The 17,210-nt window shown below is 59.6% G+C and overlaps 2 protein-coding genes across 2 annotated transcripts in view; both read left to right on the top strand.

The window, feature by feature from the left end:
* Positions 1-457: 457 nt before the first annotated feature.
* CCDC183 (coiled-coil domain containing 183) lies at positions 458-9,000 on the top strand. Its single transcript, XM_040225641.1, has 14 exons — positions 458-656; positions 1,167-1,288; positions 1,675-1,752; positions 1,927-2,094; positions 2,260-2,364; positions 3,976-4,098; positions 5,564-5,689; positions 5,788-5,842; positions 6,334-6,434; positions 7,047-7,207; positions 7,414-7,582; positions 7,668-7,778; positions 7,847-7,943; positions 8,551-9,000. The coding sequence occupies exons 1-14, from the start codon at positions 587-589 to the stop codon at positions 8,667-8,669; spliced, it is 1,605 nt and encodes a 534-aa protein (XP_040081575.1). The 5' UTR covers positions 458-586; the 3' UTR covers positions 8,670-9,000.
* Positions 9,001-9,124: 124 nt separating this feature from the next.
* RABL6 (RAB, member RAS oncogene family like 6) overlaps positions 9,125-17,210 on the top strand; it is an 18,094-nt gene continuing 10,008 nt past the window's right edge. Inside the window, exons 1-2 of the mRNA XM_040225585.1 lie at positions 9,125-9,486; positions 16,651-16,785. Coding sequence (XP_040081519.1) covers positions 9,357-9,486; positions 16,651-16,785 — 265 coding nt within the window. The 5' untranslated portion in view covers positions 9,125-9,356. The remainder of the gene's footprint in view (positions 9,487-16,650; positions 16,786-17,210) is intronic.

Consider the following 17,210-nt stretch of genomic DNA (forward strand, 5'->3'; position numbering starts at 1 on the left):
GCTGATTCTTTACTGTCTGAGCCACTTGGGAGGCCAAATTTATTTCTGGAGTGAGAGCTAAAGCCAGATCCAGGACATCGCCAGAGAAGTAGGGGTCGAGCAGGGAAGGTCAGAGAGATGAGGGGTAGTGAGGGCTGAGGTTGGGGGTCTCACGAGCCGGGTCCCCAGGGTGTGCTTTGAACTTGGGGTGGGACGAGGGAATGGAGACCCTTAGGCAGTGAGAGGTTGGCAGTGTTCCGAGGCCCCATGGAGGACCATGGGGGTGTGGGGAGGACGGAGAGGGTGCAGTGTGAAACCACCACAAGTCACCCTGCGGAAGACAGCGGCGCTGACCAGGGCAGCGCCCCTGAGCAGAGAGCAGCAGGGAGGCTCGTGTCCGGGGAGTCAACCCTGAGGCTGGCTGGGGCAGAGGGTGGGGTCACCAGGGAGGGCCGGGAATTCCTGGGTTCCCTGGGCATTGAGAACCTCGGTCCCTGTCACAATGGGCCAGGATTCCAGGGACACCTAAACTGAGGTTCTGCGGAGCAGGCTCAGCACAGAGAGGGCGGGAGGCGCAGAGGGGTCCTGGAGGACCCCCAGGGCCGCCATGAAGATCCGCAACGAGGCGGAGATGGAGGAGCAGATCCAGGAGCTGAAGACCATCACTCAGCTCCAGGGTGCGCCTGCCACCGGGTGACTCGGGGCTCCACGTGCAGGACTGTCAGGCCTAACACAGAGGCGGCCCAGGGCAAACTGGCTAGGGGCCAGGCCACTGCTCACCGGCAAGCAGAGCTGGGAGAATGGATGGGAAGGGTCTGCCATGGGGAGGGGCTGGAGAAGCTGGGGGCTTCAGAGAGATTTGTGAGTATAGTGGGCCCAAAGCCAGAGGGGACAGGAGCTCTGGGAGTGATGACAGGCCTGCCCATCCTGGCTTCCACCTGCCCCACCCACCCCACCACCCAGCAGCACTGTTCCCTGAACGCTGTCCAGATGAGCACCGCTGAACAGCGAAGCAGGGCCCCATGCAGGCTGGGAGGAAGCTGCATGGGCTTAGAGGCAGCAAACTCATGACCCCACTCCTGGCCCGCCCGGCCCGGAGCCTCGGCCACCCGGGGAATCCAGGCCCGGCCCTCGGCCAACATCCCACTGCCCTGCCCTGCCCTGCCCTGCCCCTCCCCCGCCCACAGAGCAATGTCGGGCGCTGCAGATCCAGTCGGTGAAGGAGAAGACAGTCAAGAACAAGGCCACGCTGGCTCTCCTGCGCAGCAACATCCGCCGCAGGTCCCAGGAGTGGGCTTTGGCCAAGAAGGTGAACTCGGGGCCCCTCCTGCTGCCTGATGGCTGGGGGCGGGCGCCGCGCGCTGTAATAGCCTCTCCCCTCAACACAAGTGGACAGCCGGCCCCTGCTTTCCCCACGCTGACCCCACCACCCACCTCAAGGGGCCCAACTCGGGGCCCTTTCTGGGGCTACCCCCTACGGCACCCACTGAGGGGACACGGGAACCCTCCTCTCTGGACCCCATCACATCCGAGCGGGGATGACCCGATGGCGCCTGCAGCACTCTGCCCTTTGTGGCCCCAGGAGCTGGGGTCTTGCTGCGCAGAAGGGGCCCGGGGAGAGGGCCTGGAGGGGCCGGCGGCCGGGTGAACGCAGAGGGGACGGGCCCCCAGCTCAGCCGCCGCCGCTCTCCGCAGTACGACCAGTGGACCATCTCCAGGGCCTGTGGGAAGGACGTGCCCATGAGGCTGGCGAACAGCCGCTGCACCATGGAGGTAGGTGGTGGGACGGCCCCTCCGCCCCGCCCAGCCGGTGCACCCCCAACTACACTAGGAGGTGGAGCCGGTGGGCAGCGGAGCGAGCGCTCAGCTCCAGGGTCCCTTTTGGGCTCCCACGGGCTCCGTGGCCCCCCGCGCACCCACTCGCGGGTCGTGCCCTCCCCGACGCAGGTGGCGCGGGAGAAGCTGCGCAAGTATGTTTTCGACCGCGTGAACGTGCACAACGTGCTGATCCACTTGGTGCGGCGGCGCGGGCGGAAGCTGGAGAGTATGCAGCTGGAGCTGGCCGGCCTGAAGAGCCAGCCGGACGCCACCAAGGAGGAGCTGCGCCTGCAGCAGGTGGGGCCGAGGGGCGGGGCTGAGGGGGGCGTGGCCCTGGAGAGGCGGGGCTCGTGAGACCCCTCCCCTTGGAAGAGAGGCCAGCCCCGCCCCCGTGAGCCTCTGGGCTCCCAGGTGGCCTGTCCCCAAGGCACTCTCAATGTGCCCTCCACCCCCCAACCCCAGATCATCCGTCAGCTGGAGAACAACATAGAAAAGACGACGATCAAGATCACCACAAGCCAAAATATCCACTTCCTGTACACGGACCTGCTGGACCACCTGAAGAAGGTGAGCCCCTCACCCCGCATCCCAACACCTGCTGCCGCATCCTGGTTCCAGGGAGCCTAACCGGGCTTGAAGGGCGGCAATCTCAGGCCCCAGGCTGTGTGCAGGACTGGGATCTCCTTGGGGGCGGGGTTCTCCAGGGCAGGGCACCCCCCACACACAGCCTTACACCTCTCCTCGAGCCTGAGTGACCCCTAGAAAGAGTGAGCCCTGCTTTGGGTGTCAGCGGAGCAGTGGCACCTTGTAGGTGGGAAAGAATTTATTTTCTGCTCTGAAAAGGCATGTCATGTACTATGTCAGAATTTTTACTTTGCCCCATCATTTTTCATGGCCCAGCTTCTGGGGGCAAGAGACGAATCCAGCACCCTCAGGAAGCCCCTCACAGCATCCAGGGCTAGCTGCCTCTGCGCAGGCCAGTAGCCTGGGCTTGCTGCCAGGCTTCTTCCAAGCCAGCCCCCAGGCTCCCTGCCGAGGAGACAGGGGGAAGCCCCAGGGGCCTTGAGCCCTCCTAAGAGGCAACCCCCCTTCACTGGAGGCCCCCCAGACCCCCATAGAGCAGAGCCCAGGCACCTGCCACAGGCCAGACGGCCAGAAGATGGGAGGATAGGGCCCCTCTGTCATCTGGATGCATCCTCTCCTCCCAGCGGTCCCTTCTTGCCTTTTTAGAACATAAATAAAACAATAACTCCCGCCGTCATCTGCATTTTTCCGTTGGTTGCATGGCAAAGCATTTGCGTTCTTAGTTCCTTGACTAGGGATCAAACCGGTGCCTACTCCAGTGGACCACTGGACCGCCAGGGTAGTCCCCACATCCATTAAAATAAAAAACCAACTTTCTGGGAGTCCAGTGGTTAAGACTCCACACTCCCAACGCAGAGGCACCTGTTCGATCCCTGGCCAGGGAACTAAGATCCCACCCCCCCAAAAAAAAGTAGACATTAAAAACACTATATATTCTTTAAAAAATAAATTTTTTTAAACAGTAGACAGTCTACATAGTAGTTATCAACAACAAAATACTAAAAGCTAAGATGTCTTGGACATTTGTGGACCTGACCCTGTGTTAAATAATACATCATTTTACCGTCTCAATCCATCCTGACAGCAAACCCTTGAAACAGCCATTATTACCTTGTTTCACACGGGGAAACTCAAGCTAAGTGGCTTTCCTACGGTCCCGCACTAGCTGATCAGGTTAGCCTTGGCCCTGAGTCCTGAGTCTGACCTCACACCATCTACTTCACTTCAGAGAGCAGTTAGCCTCCCGGGGCTCCAGGGGCACCTCTCAGGCAGCCAGACTCCCCATCACAAATTCTTAGGAAGTGAAGTGTCTCTGGGTTCTGGCCCTGGGCAGGGAGAAAGTCCACCAGCAGGAGGCTGTTTTCCCTCTCAAAACCTTCCTTTAACCTGCTTTGGGCCTGGCTGGGGCCGAAGGCCAGGCCCTACTTGTCCTCTGGGCTCACACAGTCTGGGGTGAGGAGTAGAGAGCAGGCATTGTCCGCTCTGGGGGACAGAGGAGAATCAGGAAGGGGCCAGGTGAGCCGACCTGGGACGGGCCCGCGGCTCCTGAGCCGTCAGGCATTCTGCCCCCCTGCCCTTGCCCCTGTGCTGCAGAAGCTGGCAGGATACCCCACAGAGCTGGACAAGCTGCAGAATCTCGTGAGCAACTACTGCTTGGAGCTGTCGGACATGACGGTCATGTCCCAGGACGCCATGATGATTACGGATGAGGTCAAGGTCAGCTCCCAGGCTGAGGCCCTGCAGGGCTGTCTTGCAAACCTGTCTGGCCCAGGGCCCACCTGGACACCCCTGCCCACACCTTGCCATCACTGGAGGAGTCCAGTGGCTGCCCTGCCAGCCTGCTCTCCTCATCCCCCATGAGTCTGAGCAGACAGGGTCCCACCAGACACAGAATCCAGGAAGCAGATGGAGGAGGCAGAGATTCAGCCTGGCCAGGGCAGGTGCCACCCCTTCACCCCGTCTGTGCTGAGGCCCCTGAAAGGCCTGTGCACCCCCCTCTTCATAAAGCGGGGCCGCCCTCGGGTGCGGACCCGATGGGGAGGGCCAGTGCACAAGTGGGCTCTGGGGGTGGAGACTGGGTGGCGCAGTCTTGGGGTGTAACAGGGCCAAGAGGAGCCGTGGGGGCTGGAGCCCCCATGTGGGGCAGCAGGTGGCCCCTGGGGAACCTGGCGCCCTGTGAGGAGATGGAGGGGACAAAGGATCAGATTCGTGTTCCCAAACGGTGCGCTCTAACTGCAGAGACCAGAGGGCCAGGGTCGAGACGCTAGTCAAGGGGGCCAGACTCCACGTGGTGGAGAGGAACTTGAGGCCTTGAAGAAGTCGCCCTGATGAGGGGTGGGGCGAGTTAGATGTGCAGGCCAAGGGAGAGCACAGCGTCCGGGACGCGTGAGCAGGCGGGGACGGAAGGGCAGCAGATTGAGCCGCCAGAGCCGGACGTGCTGGGAGAGAGGTGGTTTGGGGAAAGATGATGAGCTTTTGTTTAGACACATGGAGTCCACTTTAGTGAGTTCTAAGGGGAGCTAGCAAGGTCTACAAGATGGCAGAATAGAAGGATATGAGCCAAAGGTCCGTCTAGTCAAAGCTATAGTTTTTCCAGTAGTCATGTATGGATGTGAGAGTTGGATTATAAAGAAAGCTGAGCACAGACTAATTGATGCTAATGAACTGTGGTGTTGGAGAAGACTCTTGAGAGTCCCTTGGACTGCGGGGAGATCACACCAATCAATCCTAAAGGAGATCAATCCTGAATATTCATTGGAAGGACTGATGCTGAGGCTGAAGCTCTGATCCTCTGGCTACTTGATGCAAAGAACCGACTCACTGGAAAAGACCCTGATGCTAGGAAAGACTGAAGGCGGGAGAAGGGGGTGACAGAGGATGAGATGGTTGGATGGCATCACCAACTCAGTGGACATGAGTTTGAGCAAGCTCCGGGAGTTGATGATGAACAGGAAGGCCTGGCACGCTGCAGTCCATGGAGCTGGAGTCACAGAGAGTCAGACCCGACTGAGGACTGAACTGACCTGGAGGGGAGCTGGCAGAGGCGGCGGAGAGATCCCAGGTGGAGAAGTGAAATACAAGGGAAAGGGGGCGCAGGTGGAGCATCTCAGATCAGGAAGACACTGGCTTAGCAGCCCACAGGCCTTAGTGGGCAGACCCCCGCCCTTCCCCGTGTCCCCAGATGAACATGAGGCAAGGGGAGGCCACCTTCATCGAGGAGCGCCGGGCACGAGAGAACCGGCTGAGCCAGCAGAAGAAGCTGGTCGACAAGATCCACACCAAGGAGACCAGCGAGAAGTACCGCCGGGTGAGCCGGGCCGTCCGGGCACCGCCCTCCGGGCCCCCCCACCCTCCTCAGCCCCGCCAAGGACACCCCTCACCACGCCGCCTCCTCCCTGTCTCCAGGGCCGGCGGGACTTGGACTTCCCCTCCAACCTGATGGGTCCGGAAACTCTGAAAGGTAAGCGCTCAGCTCCCACCGCCCCAGCCAAGGTCCGGAGAGGTCGGTCACCATGAGGCTGGGCACCAGGGTGAGGGAGACTGATAAACCCCGACCCCTCCCTGGCGGGACCCGCACAGGCGCACACCAGTGGCCACAGCACTCGCTTCAAGCTGCTGCTACTGGCTCTGGGCTCTCGGGCGGGTGTGGCTAACCCCACCGCCGCACCCCGCCTCTCAGCTGTAAAATGCACTCAGTAATGGCCCCCCCGGAACCCAAGCCCTTCTGAGAAGCTCCACTAAGCCCCGCTGCACCAGCCGCTTCTGGTTCTCTGGATGGAGCTACTCGAGGGCTGGCTGAGGAGGGAGCCAGTTAAGACAGAGGCGACTCTGAAGGGTACCCAGCTCTTGGGTGGCCTCCCCTGAGGACGTGGGGGGGGGCACCTGACGGCCCGCACGGAGCTCCCACACCCTCCCTGCACGCTGGCTATCCTTCCCCTCTGCTGCACCCAGTGAGGAAGAGAGAGGCCTCCAAGGCTGACGTCGAATACCAAACGAATGTGACTGCTCTGGTGGAGAAGGTCAAGACTGCCGTGCAGTGCTCCCACCTCTGGGTACCGCTCCCTGACTCCTGGGTGTGGGCAGAGGGGCGGGGGGGACCCGGCCCCAGCCCAAGGCCCGCCGAGCCCGGCCACGCTCTGCAGACACCTTCGCGTGAATGGACGCACAAAGCAGCCACCCGCAGATCAGAGTGGAGGGCCTCCTGGGAGGCAGCCAGCAAACCTGAGCTGTGGTCCAGGGTCACACAGAGCCCACGGGAAGTTGAGGATTAAACCCCGAGGGGCTGGCTTCCACCTCCGACTCCTTCCCCTTCCCCTTCCCAAACCAACAGCAGCTGCCTCTCCACCTAACCCCCCTTTTACTTTAATCCGCTCTGGGATTATTATTAGCAAACCTTGAGCTCCTGTCCACGGTCCTGACATAAGCTTGTCCACCCTCGGACAAGTGACTCAGAGCCACTCGGCCTCTTGGCGGTGGTCTCTCCGGCTCTTCGTTGGGGTTGTCTGCCCGCTCTGCCTGTCGTGAGGGTGGCATGCAAGAACACACACTGAGGGCCTCGCAGGCCCTCAACACACTGCCGTGGTCGACGCTACTGACCCCTGGGAGCCAGAAGAACCAGCTGCCTCCTGGCTCACAGCTGCTGCTCACCCCACTGGCCCTGCCAGGACATTGCTGGCCGGTTCCTGGCTCAGAAGGGCACGGAGGAGGACCTGGAGCTGCAGAAGGAGGACTGTGAGGAGAGGCGGGCGCAGCTGGAGGCCTTGATGAAGAAGCTGGAGACAGAGGAGGCCACGCTCAAGTTCCGCCAGACGCCCAGCTCCGTCAGGTACGCAGGCGGTCCCGCCTCTCTCTGCACTGACAGCCTGGTGCCTGGCACCAGGCTTGGAGCTGAGCAGGCTTGCTGCCTCAGGGCCTGGCAGGGGCGCCCCCCGCGCCCACGTCTTAGCTCTTGAGCCCAAATTAGCACAGCACTCACTCAGGACCCTGCCGCTGCGCCCTCGGTCTGCCACCTCCCACCCTCATCCTCAACAGCTTTAAGTCTGTTGAGAAGAAAATGAGCGATATGCTGAAGGAGGAGGGAGAGCGGCTGCGGCTGGCTCACAGCAAGATGGCCAAGAGTCAGAAGCTGCTGCTGACCATCCAGACCGGCATCGACAACCTCTACATCCGCCTGACTGGCATCCCCCTGCCCACAGGCCAGGTACCAGCGGAGCTGGGAGGAGCCCCCAGCACAGAGGGTCCCTGGGAGGGGCCAGGGCGAGACAACTGGTTCCTCCCCGCTACAGAAGGAAGCAGCGCCCTCGACCGCCCTGGACATGTACAGCAAGCTGGCGTACTGCGAGGGGAGGCTGCTATACCTGGCTGACCGAGTGCAGATGCTGGCTGGAACGGAGGAGGTAGCCCTGGGCCAGGGGTGCCTGCATGCCCCACCTGCCCCAAGGCTCACCGGCCCCATGCCCTGCAGGTCAACACCAAGGTGAGGGATGTGCTGGAGTCCTCTACCCTGAAGGAGAAGCAGAACACCAGGATCAGCTTTGAGGAGACGGAGGAGGACGTCATAGGTACAGGAGGCCCAGCAGCTGGAGAGGAGGCGGGGGCAGGTGGCCAGCCTGAGCTGTGCAGAGGCAGGAGCTAGGGGTGGCCCTTGCTGCATCTGGCCAGGGTGGCCTGGAGGAACAGTGGGGGCTAAAGCAATGGGGAGGCCGCGTCAGCTGCACCCACGGGATTTTAACCGATGGAGGTGATGGCAAGGCACCAGTGCCAGCAGGCAGGCAGGGGGGCCTAGGCCAGGGCCCCTACGGCGGTCTGTGTGGGAAGGGCAGGGCAGGGCACACAGTTTAAGACCCTCCCATTCTAAAACTTCTGGCGCGTCTGGGGCCTCGGGGCCGTCCCCCTCTTGTCTGGCACCTGGTCCTGGAGGATTCAGGCTTGGCGTATGGGGTAGATATTAGCAGTCGAGTGTGGGCTCCGGAAGGACTGCGGGAACCCTGGGCTGTCTCTCTCCCCGGGTGTGCGAGACCCCAAACGCCAGACAGAGAGTAGGAAATACACGTCGTTGGCACAACGGGCCCTGCCGTGAAAGGGCGCCGGAGGACAGCCCAGGATCTGGGGACACAGGCGGGGCAGAGGGGCTACGGGCGCGGCTGCCCTCCCCCTCCTTCCTTGCAGAGACCTTCCAGTTCGCCGACGTGGACCACAGTTACGTGCCCTCGCGGGCCGAGATCAAGAGGCAGGGTCAGCGGCTGATGGAGGAGAAGCTCAAGGTGGCCAAGAAGAAGAAGAAGTGACCGGAGGAGGAGGAGGCCGCCCTGCCCCACACCCCGCCCCCACGCTTGCATCGGTTACACAAATAAACATTATTCCAGGACTTCGGAGCGCCGAGGGGACGCGGATGCAGGGCGTCACGTGGGGAAGTGTGCAGGGAAGTGGGAGGCTCGGTGCGGGTCTGGGCTCTGGGATTCAGGGGCGAGGGTGAGCAGGGGGGTCCAGGCCGGGGCACGGACGGGGATCCGGACTGAGCTGAAATCCGGGGGACAAACTCGTAAGGCGGGACTGCAGAGTCTGAGGCCCTTTGCCTGCACCGCGCCGCCCTCCCGTGACCCTCGCGGCGCCCCGTAGCCGCGCACCTCGCGCGCCGCCCTCCCGTGACCCTCGCCGCGCCCCGTAGCCGCCCGCCCCGCGCCCGCCACGCGCCCGCCACGCTCTGCGCACGCGCGCCGCACTCCCGTGGCCCTCGCGGCGCCCGGTAGCTGCGCGCCCCGCTGAGCCGGCGCCAAGATGGCGGCGCTGACGAGCACAGAGCGGCCGCGCCGGGGGCCGTGGGAGCCGGAGCGGAGCCTCCGCAGCTGAGCCCCCGAGCTGCCCTGCAGGCCGGCCTCCGCCCGCCGGAACCCGGGACATGGTGCGACTAGCGCCGCGCCGCCGCCGCCGCTGAGCTCGCGGGCCGTACCGGGCTCGGACGTGGGAGCAGGAAGATGTTCTCCGCGCTCAAGAAGCTGGTGGGGTCGGAGCAGGCGCCGGGCCGCGACAGGAACATCCCGGCCGGGCTGCAGTCCATGAACCAGGCGCTGCAGAGGCGCTTCGCCAAGGGGGTGCAGTACAACAGTGAGTGCGGCCCGGCGCGGGGCGCCTGCGGGGCGTGGGGTGGGGGGGCCCGGCCGCGCCGCCCAGGACTCGCTGAATCCGGGGAGCGTCCGGCCCGGGAAGCGCTCGGGGACTTGTCGCACCCCGAGGGCCTTGCGGTCTGCGTTCCGGCGAGCTGAGCCCTTGCCTGTGCCTGCGCGGATGGCGGGGGCCCCGGGGCGCTCCCTTGGGGTCGGGAGGTGATGCGGCCCGCCGAGGAGGGCCCAGAGCACCGCGGGACCGGGGGCCCGCGGCTCTCCGTTCTGGCCTGTGGGTCACTCCCCAGGAAGGCTGGCCCGGGGGGGACCGGCGTGCGTCCCGTGTGCACGGCGCGGTTGCCCCGCGCGCGTCTGCGGCACCCTGACTGGCCCAGGTGACCCCGTCTGAGCGGGGTTCTTACGTAACGCGGGCGAGTCTGTGGTCTGTGACCGGGTCTTAAAGGGGTGGCGGGCTCTCCACCCGCGAGCCGTGTGGCCACCCGCAGGAGGAGGGAGCGGGGGATTCCGCTGGCTTGCTAGTTTGACCTACGGGGTTTTTCTTTGTAGACTTGGTATTCAGTTTTAAGAGAGAATGTCAGCTGCGCCGCTCTTTCTTGCTCCCCTTTTTTAAAAAAGAAGCATTTGTAAGAGATATATTTAGAAGAGCTCCAGAAGGAACAGATTCTTGTTACTGCAGAGACTTCTCTTCTCCTGTGGGAAGGAGTTATTTACCCGATGCCCTGAAGGCCCAGATCGTTTCCAGTCCTCAGCTATAAATTATGTAAAATTGTTGCTCCTAGACGCTGACTGCCCTCTTGACCTCTTTAAAGTTTTTCCATCTTGCTGGCTTTTCAGTAGCGGTATTTGAAGTTGTTTGTTTGTTTGTTTTAATGTGTTCTCTGCTTCTAAATCTTTCCCTCTTAAGTATTTCTGCATATTGCTACGAGATGTCGGACATTCCCCCATTTCCGACTTTCAGGGGAGCCTGCCAGTCTCTGTGATGACCCCTGTATTTCAGTTAACAGTGTGCCATATTAAGAAACTGATTGGAAAGACTTTGAATTTAAAAGAGGAATCGTTTTGCACGTATTCTACCCAATTTTGTGTGTGATTCTCTCTCATTCCCAGAAGAGAATAGTAAATCAAAATACTCCTTTTCAGGGACTTCCCTGGCGGTTCAGTGGATTAAGCTTCCACCTTCCAGTGCAGGGGACACAGGTTCGACCCCTGGTCGGGGAACTCAGATCGCACACGCCCAGGAGCAGCTAAGCCCACGGCCACCACCAGTGAGCCCGCACACCCCAGCCAGAGAGAGGCCTGTGCCGCAAAGACAGCCTGTGGGCCACAGTTAGGACCGACACAGCCAAAAGTAAATAAATATTAAAAAAAAAAAAAAAACTCATTTTCACATCTTATAATTCACATTTGGTTCCTGTTATTTAATTTTATTTAGTTCAGTTCAGTTGCTCAGTCGTGTCCGACTCTTTGCAACCCCATGGACTCCCGCATGCCAGGCCTCCCTGTCCATCACCAACTCCTGGAGTTTACTCAGACTCGTGTCCATTGAGTCGCTGACGCCATCCAACCATCTCATCCTCTGTCATCCCCTTCTCCTCCCGCCTTCAATCTTTCCCAGCATCAGGGTCTTTTCAAATAAGTCATCTCTTTGCATCAGGTGGCCAAAGTATTGGAGCTTCAGCTTCAACATCAGTCCTTCCAGTGAATATTCAGGACTGATCTCCTTTAGGATGGACTGGTTGGATGTCCTTGCAGTCCAAGGGACTCTCAAGAGTCTTCTCCAACACCACAGTTCAAAAGCATCAATTCTTCGGCGCTCAGCTTTCTTTGTAGTCCAACTCTCACATCCATACATGACCACTGGAAAAACCATAGCCTTGACTAGATGGACCTTAATTGACAAAGTAATGTCTCTGCTTAATTTTATTAGTTATGGTATTATTTGTTAAAATTTAATCTTACTCCTTTGGAAACTGGTCTGGAAAGTGTTCACCTTCTGAAAAGCCCTCCCTGGTGGACATGCCTCCTGGTTGGGGTTAGGGGGTGGGTCAGAAGCAGAAAGGACACTGGCGTCCTTCCAGAGAAGAGCCCCCACTTCAGGTATCAGGGGGTGCGTGGCAGCAGATTCTGAGTGGAGCAAAATGAGTGAAATATAGAGCGGTCGAGAGAAACCGAGCCCTGTGCCCGTGTGGCGTTTCAGGCCGATGCTGCCCCTGTCGTGGGCCAGTACGCACTTTTCAAACTTTTTTTTATTTCCTTCATTAGTCAGCAGAAAAGAACATTTCTAGTATGTATTTTCCAAAACATCTTACTTGAGGACGCACACCAGCCATATGGTAACTGTGGACTCAGGACTTTCTGGGTGAAGAGCTCTTCTTACAGAACTTGTTCTCCTGCAGCAGATAAGTCGTTCTCACGCAGACTGCTGTGATGGTGAGAAGCGACTCAGATGCACAGTCCCAGCATACACGGCCCGTTTAGACTCGAAACCCAGGTGAGACACGGGGCCGCGCCTGTGGGTCGGAAGCCGTGCGCATGTAGAGTGGCAGGGTGCCCCCTGAGCTCTCTGCCCTCTCTGCCCCTGTGGGCCCTGGTGGGCAGCTGCGTTTGGTGGGGTGAGCAGGCGCTGGCCTTGTGGATCCTGCGCCCTCGCTCGGGGCTGCATTCAGAGCCCTGGCCAGTCAGATTTCAGTGCTAGAACTCAAGAACGCCTTTACAGGTTGGTCCCTGGATAAGAGAGCGTTTCCTTTCGGAAATAAACAGCTGTGTCTGGCAGGCTGCTTGGCCTGCCCCAGCAGGGCTGACGCGCAGGCCCCTGAGCGTTTGCTGCCTGTGGCGTGCGCCACGTTTTCCTTCATAGGTTTTCCTTCCCTGGCATTCATCTGCTTAGCAGATATTTACCGAGTGTTCATCAGTGAAAACCCAGACCACAGTCTCTGCGTTTCGGGGCTTACGTTTCAGGGGGGAGTGGAAGGCAGGCAGCGGGCCGGGACGCGCTGAGGAATTAAGCACGTGGCCTGACTGGCTGAGCACTGAGGTTGGGACTGTTAGGCGGAAGGTTAGCGCCGGCCCCATGGAGGAGGGCCGAGGGCGGGTCGCAGTGCAGCGAGGTCAGGAGAGAAGCATGGGGCCAAGGCCTTCGCGCCATCCTACATCCCAGGGGCTCCGTGAAGAGAAACCCTGGAGGCTGTGTTGGGAGGCGCTCCCGGAAGGAGGGGCCAGCTGTCCAGCGACCCCTGCTGGTGGCACCACCAAAGGGCGTCTCTGGGCTTCAGTCCTGCCTCCTGCAGAGGGAATGCATCGTTCCCATCCAGGGTAAGCTGGAAGCTTGCTTTTGTATTTTGGAGAAAAGGTTCCCTGTTTCACTGGCAGTGTGTGGCGGTCTGAGTGAATTACTATAGAATCAGGGAGTAAAAGAGACTCTGCGGCCCTTAGCCGATCCTGTGTCTGCAGCGTTCTTTCCTTAGAATGAGAGGAACAGGATAGAAACGCAGCTGTCGTGTTCAGGAAAACGTCCACACACTTCTCAGGTAAGGGCTTCTCGCCGCTTCCTGGGTGAACCTTAATTAAAGGTTTTTCGGTGAATCACTCAGTTTGTTTGAGTGATGTCTAAGTTTCTAAGATTGATTTGACTTTTTTACTTAGAAGTAGAGATCAGTTACTTTTTTTAACCAGATGAAACCAGGTCTTTTTGTTTGTTTCTGGTGTTAAACACTTTCTTCTAATTAGCTTTTTGAAGAATAGATTTCAAATTTTAAAAGGATTTCAGTTGGAGAGAAAATTAAGACTTTTCATTCTCAAAACAATAGAAAACAAATACGTGTTAAAGTTGTTCAGTTCAGTTGCTCAGTCGTGTCCGACTCTTCGCGACCCCATGGACTACAGCACACCAGGCCTCCCTGACCATCACCAACTCCTGGAGTTTACCCAGACTCGTGTCCATCGAGTCTGTGATGCCATCCAACCATCTCATCCTCCGTTGTCCCCTTCTCCTCCTGCTCTCAATCTTTCCCGGCATCAGGGTCTTTTCCAATGAGTCCGTTCTTCTCATCAGGTGGCCAAAGTACTGGAGTTTCAGCTTCAGCATCAGTCCTTCCAATGAATATTCAGGACTGATTTCCTTTAGGATGGACTGGTTGGATCTCCTTGCAGTCCAAGGGATTCTCAGCAGTCTTCTCCAACACCACAGTTCAAAAGCATCAATTCTTCAGCTCTCAGCTTTCTTTATAGTCCAACTCTCACATCCATACATGACTACTGGAAAAACCATAGCTTTGACTAGCGGACCTTTGTCGGCAAAGTAATGTCTCTGCTTTTTAATCCGCTGTCTAGGTTGGTCGTAGCTTTTCTTCCAAGGAGCAAGCATCTTTTAATTTCATGGCTGCAATCGCCATCTGCAGTGATTCTGGAGCCCCCCAAAAATAAACTCTGTCACTGTTTCCACTGTTTGCCACGAAGTGATGGGACCGGAAACATATCAAAGAAGGAAATGGTTGTAAGATTATATCAAGAATCAGAACAGAAATGTTGTGTTTGAAAAAGAACCAAAGAGACCCTCCAGAAACGAAAAAGCACGGTCAGTAAAACAAGAAGCCGGCTGACAGGTGACGCAGCGTAATATTCCAACTGAAGATGGAGCTTGCACTGACCGGGAGACGCAGGCTCAGAATGGAGCCGGACCTGGACACGTGCGATTGTGGTCTCAGAAGGAAAGAGCAGGATGGAGAGGCGGCCCCTGGAGAAATGCAGACCAGGCCTTCCTGGAGCTCACAGAGCACACGCTACGCCGAGAAGCCTGAGGCTGGGGCTTTCACACCCCCAGAGCTGGACGCATCGTGCAAATCTCAGGACAGCGAACGTGAAGAGGGAGGGAGCAAACAGAGTGCCTTCAGAGGGACAGCTGAGAGCGTGACCACACGCTGGCAGTGACGGCTCTGAGGAGAAGCCCCGTCGGCCTAGAAATGCACCCGATCAGCCCTCCTGTCTGCGGGTGCCAGGCTGTGCCAAGGCTCCTACCAAGATGAATCCTGGGCTGTGCGCTCCAGGCGGCGAGCTTGGGAGATGCAGGTCTGCAGGGCACAGAGATGGTGAACAGGCCCCACGGCTGCCATGGGGGGCACAGGAGAAGAGGCCAGGATGCTCGCAGCCAGCACACAGCCCCGAGCCGACCAGTGGCGAATGACGTCTGAGTGGGAACCAAGGACTCTAGCTTCAGACTTACTGTGGCAAAGGTGTGTGTCAGAAATTTAAGAACAGAAATAAATTGCGAGTCTTCCAAGTAAATACCAGGCAAAAACAGGAATTTAAAAACCTTGCCCATCATGAAAAGGCAGAAACAAAGGGAGGGAACCTCTGCAGGAACTGGAGACTGTCAGCCACCAGGGAAGGCGAGCATGCACACTCAGCAGCGAAGGAAGACTGATTTGCTTTCCTTACAGTGTGACGCGCAAGAGAGACGCCCAGCTCACGGCGGCACAGAGAGGCCGGAGGCGGGGGTGTGGGACCCAGCAGTGTGATGCGTAAGAGAGACGCCCAGCTAACGATGGCACAGAGAGGCCGGAAGCGGGGGTGTGGGACCCAGCAGCGTGATGCACAAGAGACACCCAGCTCGCGGTGGCACACAGAGGCTGGAAGCGGGGGTGTGGGACCCAGCAGCGTGACGCAGAAGAGATGCCCAGCTCACGGCGGCACAGAGAGGCCGGAAGCGGGCGTGTGGGACCCAGCAGTGTGACGCACAAGAGATGCCCAGCTCACGGCGGCACAGAGAGGCTGGAAGCGGGCGTGTGGGACCCAGCAGTGGGTAGGAATCAGCCACAGGAAGCTGAGCCGTGGCGTCCCTCTTGCTGGAGCTGTGGGCGCTGAGACTGGGTGCAGGGCCCACAACTGGCCCGGCGGGTGGAAGACCCGGTGGCACAGCAGGCGCCTGCACCCAGCCCCCCAAACCCAGGCGCGTCCCTAACCCCGGCGGTCCCCACGGACAGCTGGGAGTGTGTACCATAAAGACCACGTCTGTGGCCACAGTGAACAGAACTGGTTAGGAACAACAGCAAGCACAGCTCTGAGGGGAAACGTGACAGCATCTCTTAAGTAATTTACAGGTTGAAGAAGTATAACGATAACGATAACGAACGTCCCACATACTTGGGGTGGTCATCGACCTGAGGATACAACTTGAAAACCCAGGAAAAAGAGCAGGATAGACCCCAAGTAAAAGGAAGTAAGTGACAAGGGAAAAAACAGAAGCAAGTGATTTATAAGAATCAACAGAGGCGTCCAGCCAACCAAACAGGCTGTGTGCCCATGACTGGCCAAGTTGATGAACCCCTGGCAAGATTAATTAAGAAGACAAAACCAGCATCATGAAGGATAAAGAGTACACAGCTGCAGCCACGCAGTCCTGGAACAAAACATGGTGCGGTGACTTCGTGTCCCTCTGTTGGAAACTTAGAAGACAGCCCCCTAGAGAATGACGATGCTGCCCCAGCCTGGCCTGTGGCCTCCAGAGCACCTCCCTGCAGGCTGCCCAGCTTCCCCACCCAGAGGCCCAGCTGCCCACCCAAGGCCATCAGCTCCACCCCGACCTGCTGGTTCTGCCGAGCTCCTCAGCTCTCTGGAATACTCTTAGGCCAAGCCCCTGCCTTCTCTGCAGGTGGCAGGAAGCCCACTCCTCTGCGGCACCTAGGGACCTTGCCCCCCTCCCCACTGTGTCCCCAGCCCGCCCTGTCCTCCTGGGCGTGTGCGTGAGCATGCCTCTCCTAAATAGTGGCTGGGCAGCAAAGTAGAATCCAGGCTTCCTGCCATCACCCCATGTGTGGTCGTGAGGAGCCCTGGGTCCTGCGCCCAGCCAGGGCTGCGGGAAAGCAGGTTAAGGGCAGCCATGGGACACACAGGGCTGCGGAGGTGAGCACACGGCCCTGCCTGTTCCAGAGGCTGCCTTCCTGAGTGCAGACTCCCAGGTGTCAGTCAGCTGCCCTGGGGACCTGGGGCGGAGCAGGGCTGCCCGCTCTCCAGCCTGTACCGCTGCCTCTTCCCCCAGGGCTCCCTGCCCGCGGGCACCCAGGCGCCCGTGTGCGGCAGGCGTGCATGGGTGCTTGCAGGGGAGCGAGTTTGCCTTGCTCTGATTGTTTGCCTGACCTGTGCTCTCTCCCAGTGAAGATCGTGATCCGCGGGGACAGGAACACGGGCAAGACGGCGCTGTGGCACCGCCTGCAGGGCAAGAAGTTCGTGGAGGAGTACATCCCCACGCAGGAGATCCAGGTCACCAGCATCCACTGGAGCTACAAAGGTGGGGGCGCGGCCTGCGGGGGGGCTCCCCTGTGGCCCCCCAGCCTGGGGCCGGGTGGGTGTGGCCTGTGGGGAAGGAGGGGGCTCCCCTGTGACCCCCACCAGCCTGGGGCCGGGTGGGTGTGGCCTGTGGGGAAGGAGGGGGCTCTCCTGTGACCCCCAGTCTGGGGTTGGGCGGTCGCAGCCTGCAGGGAGGGGGCTCTCCCGTCCCCTGGCCTGGAGTCAGCCCTGGGCGCCACACATGTTGCTCTGGGGCTGCCCTGAAGTCCCCGCTCCTGTAGGAGCCTCTCCACTTGGGGGTTGAAGCCCCACCCCCCGCAGGGTCCCGGGAGGGGTTTGCTGGAAGGATCACCTGGGGGGCAGAGCACCCCTTGTGGCCACCCAGGCGTGACCAGGATGGCGGGTCCCCTCCCCTAACCCTAACCC

The sequence above is a fragment of the Oryx dammah genome, unplaced genomic scaffold, assembly GCF_014754425.2.
Source record: "Oryx dammah isolate SB20612 unplaced genomic scaffold, SCBI_Odam_1.1 HiC_scaffold_25, whole genome shotgun sequence".
In the NCBI taxonomy this organism is placed as follows: Eukaryota; Metazoa; Chordata; class Mammalia; order Artiodactyla; family Bovidae; genus Oryx; species Oryx dammah.

Bases quoted from the DNA above. Each gene is read 5' to 3' on its own strand.
- CCDC183 (XM_040225641.1), top strand. From the start codon at position 587: ATGAAGATCCGCAACGAGGCGGAGATGGAGGAGCAGATCCAGGAGCTG. The intron at 1,289-1,674 runs GTGAACTCGGGG...CGCTCTCCGCAG, and splicing joins AGTGGGCTTTGGCCAAGAAG to TACGACCAGTGGACCATCTC. The intron at 7,583-7,667 runs GTACCAGCGGAG...TCCCCGCTACAG, and splicing joins TCCCCCTGCCCACAGGCCAG to AAGGAAGCAGCGCCCTCGAC.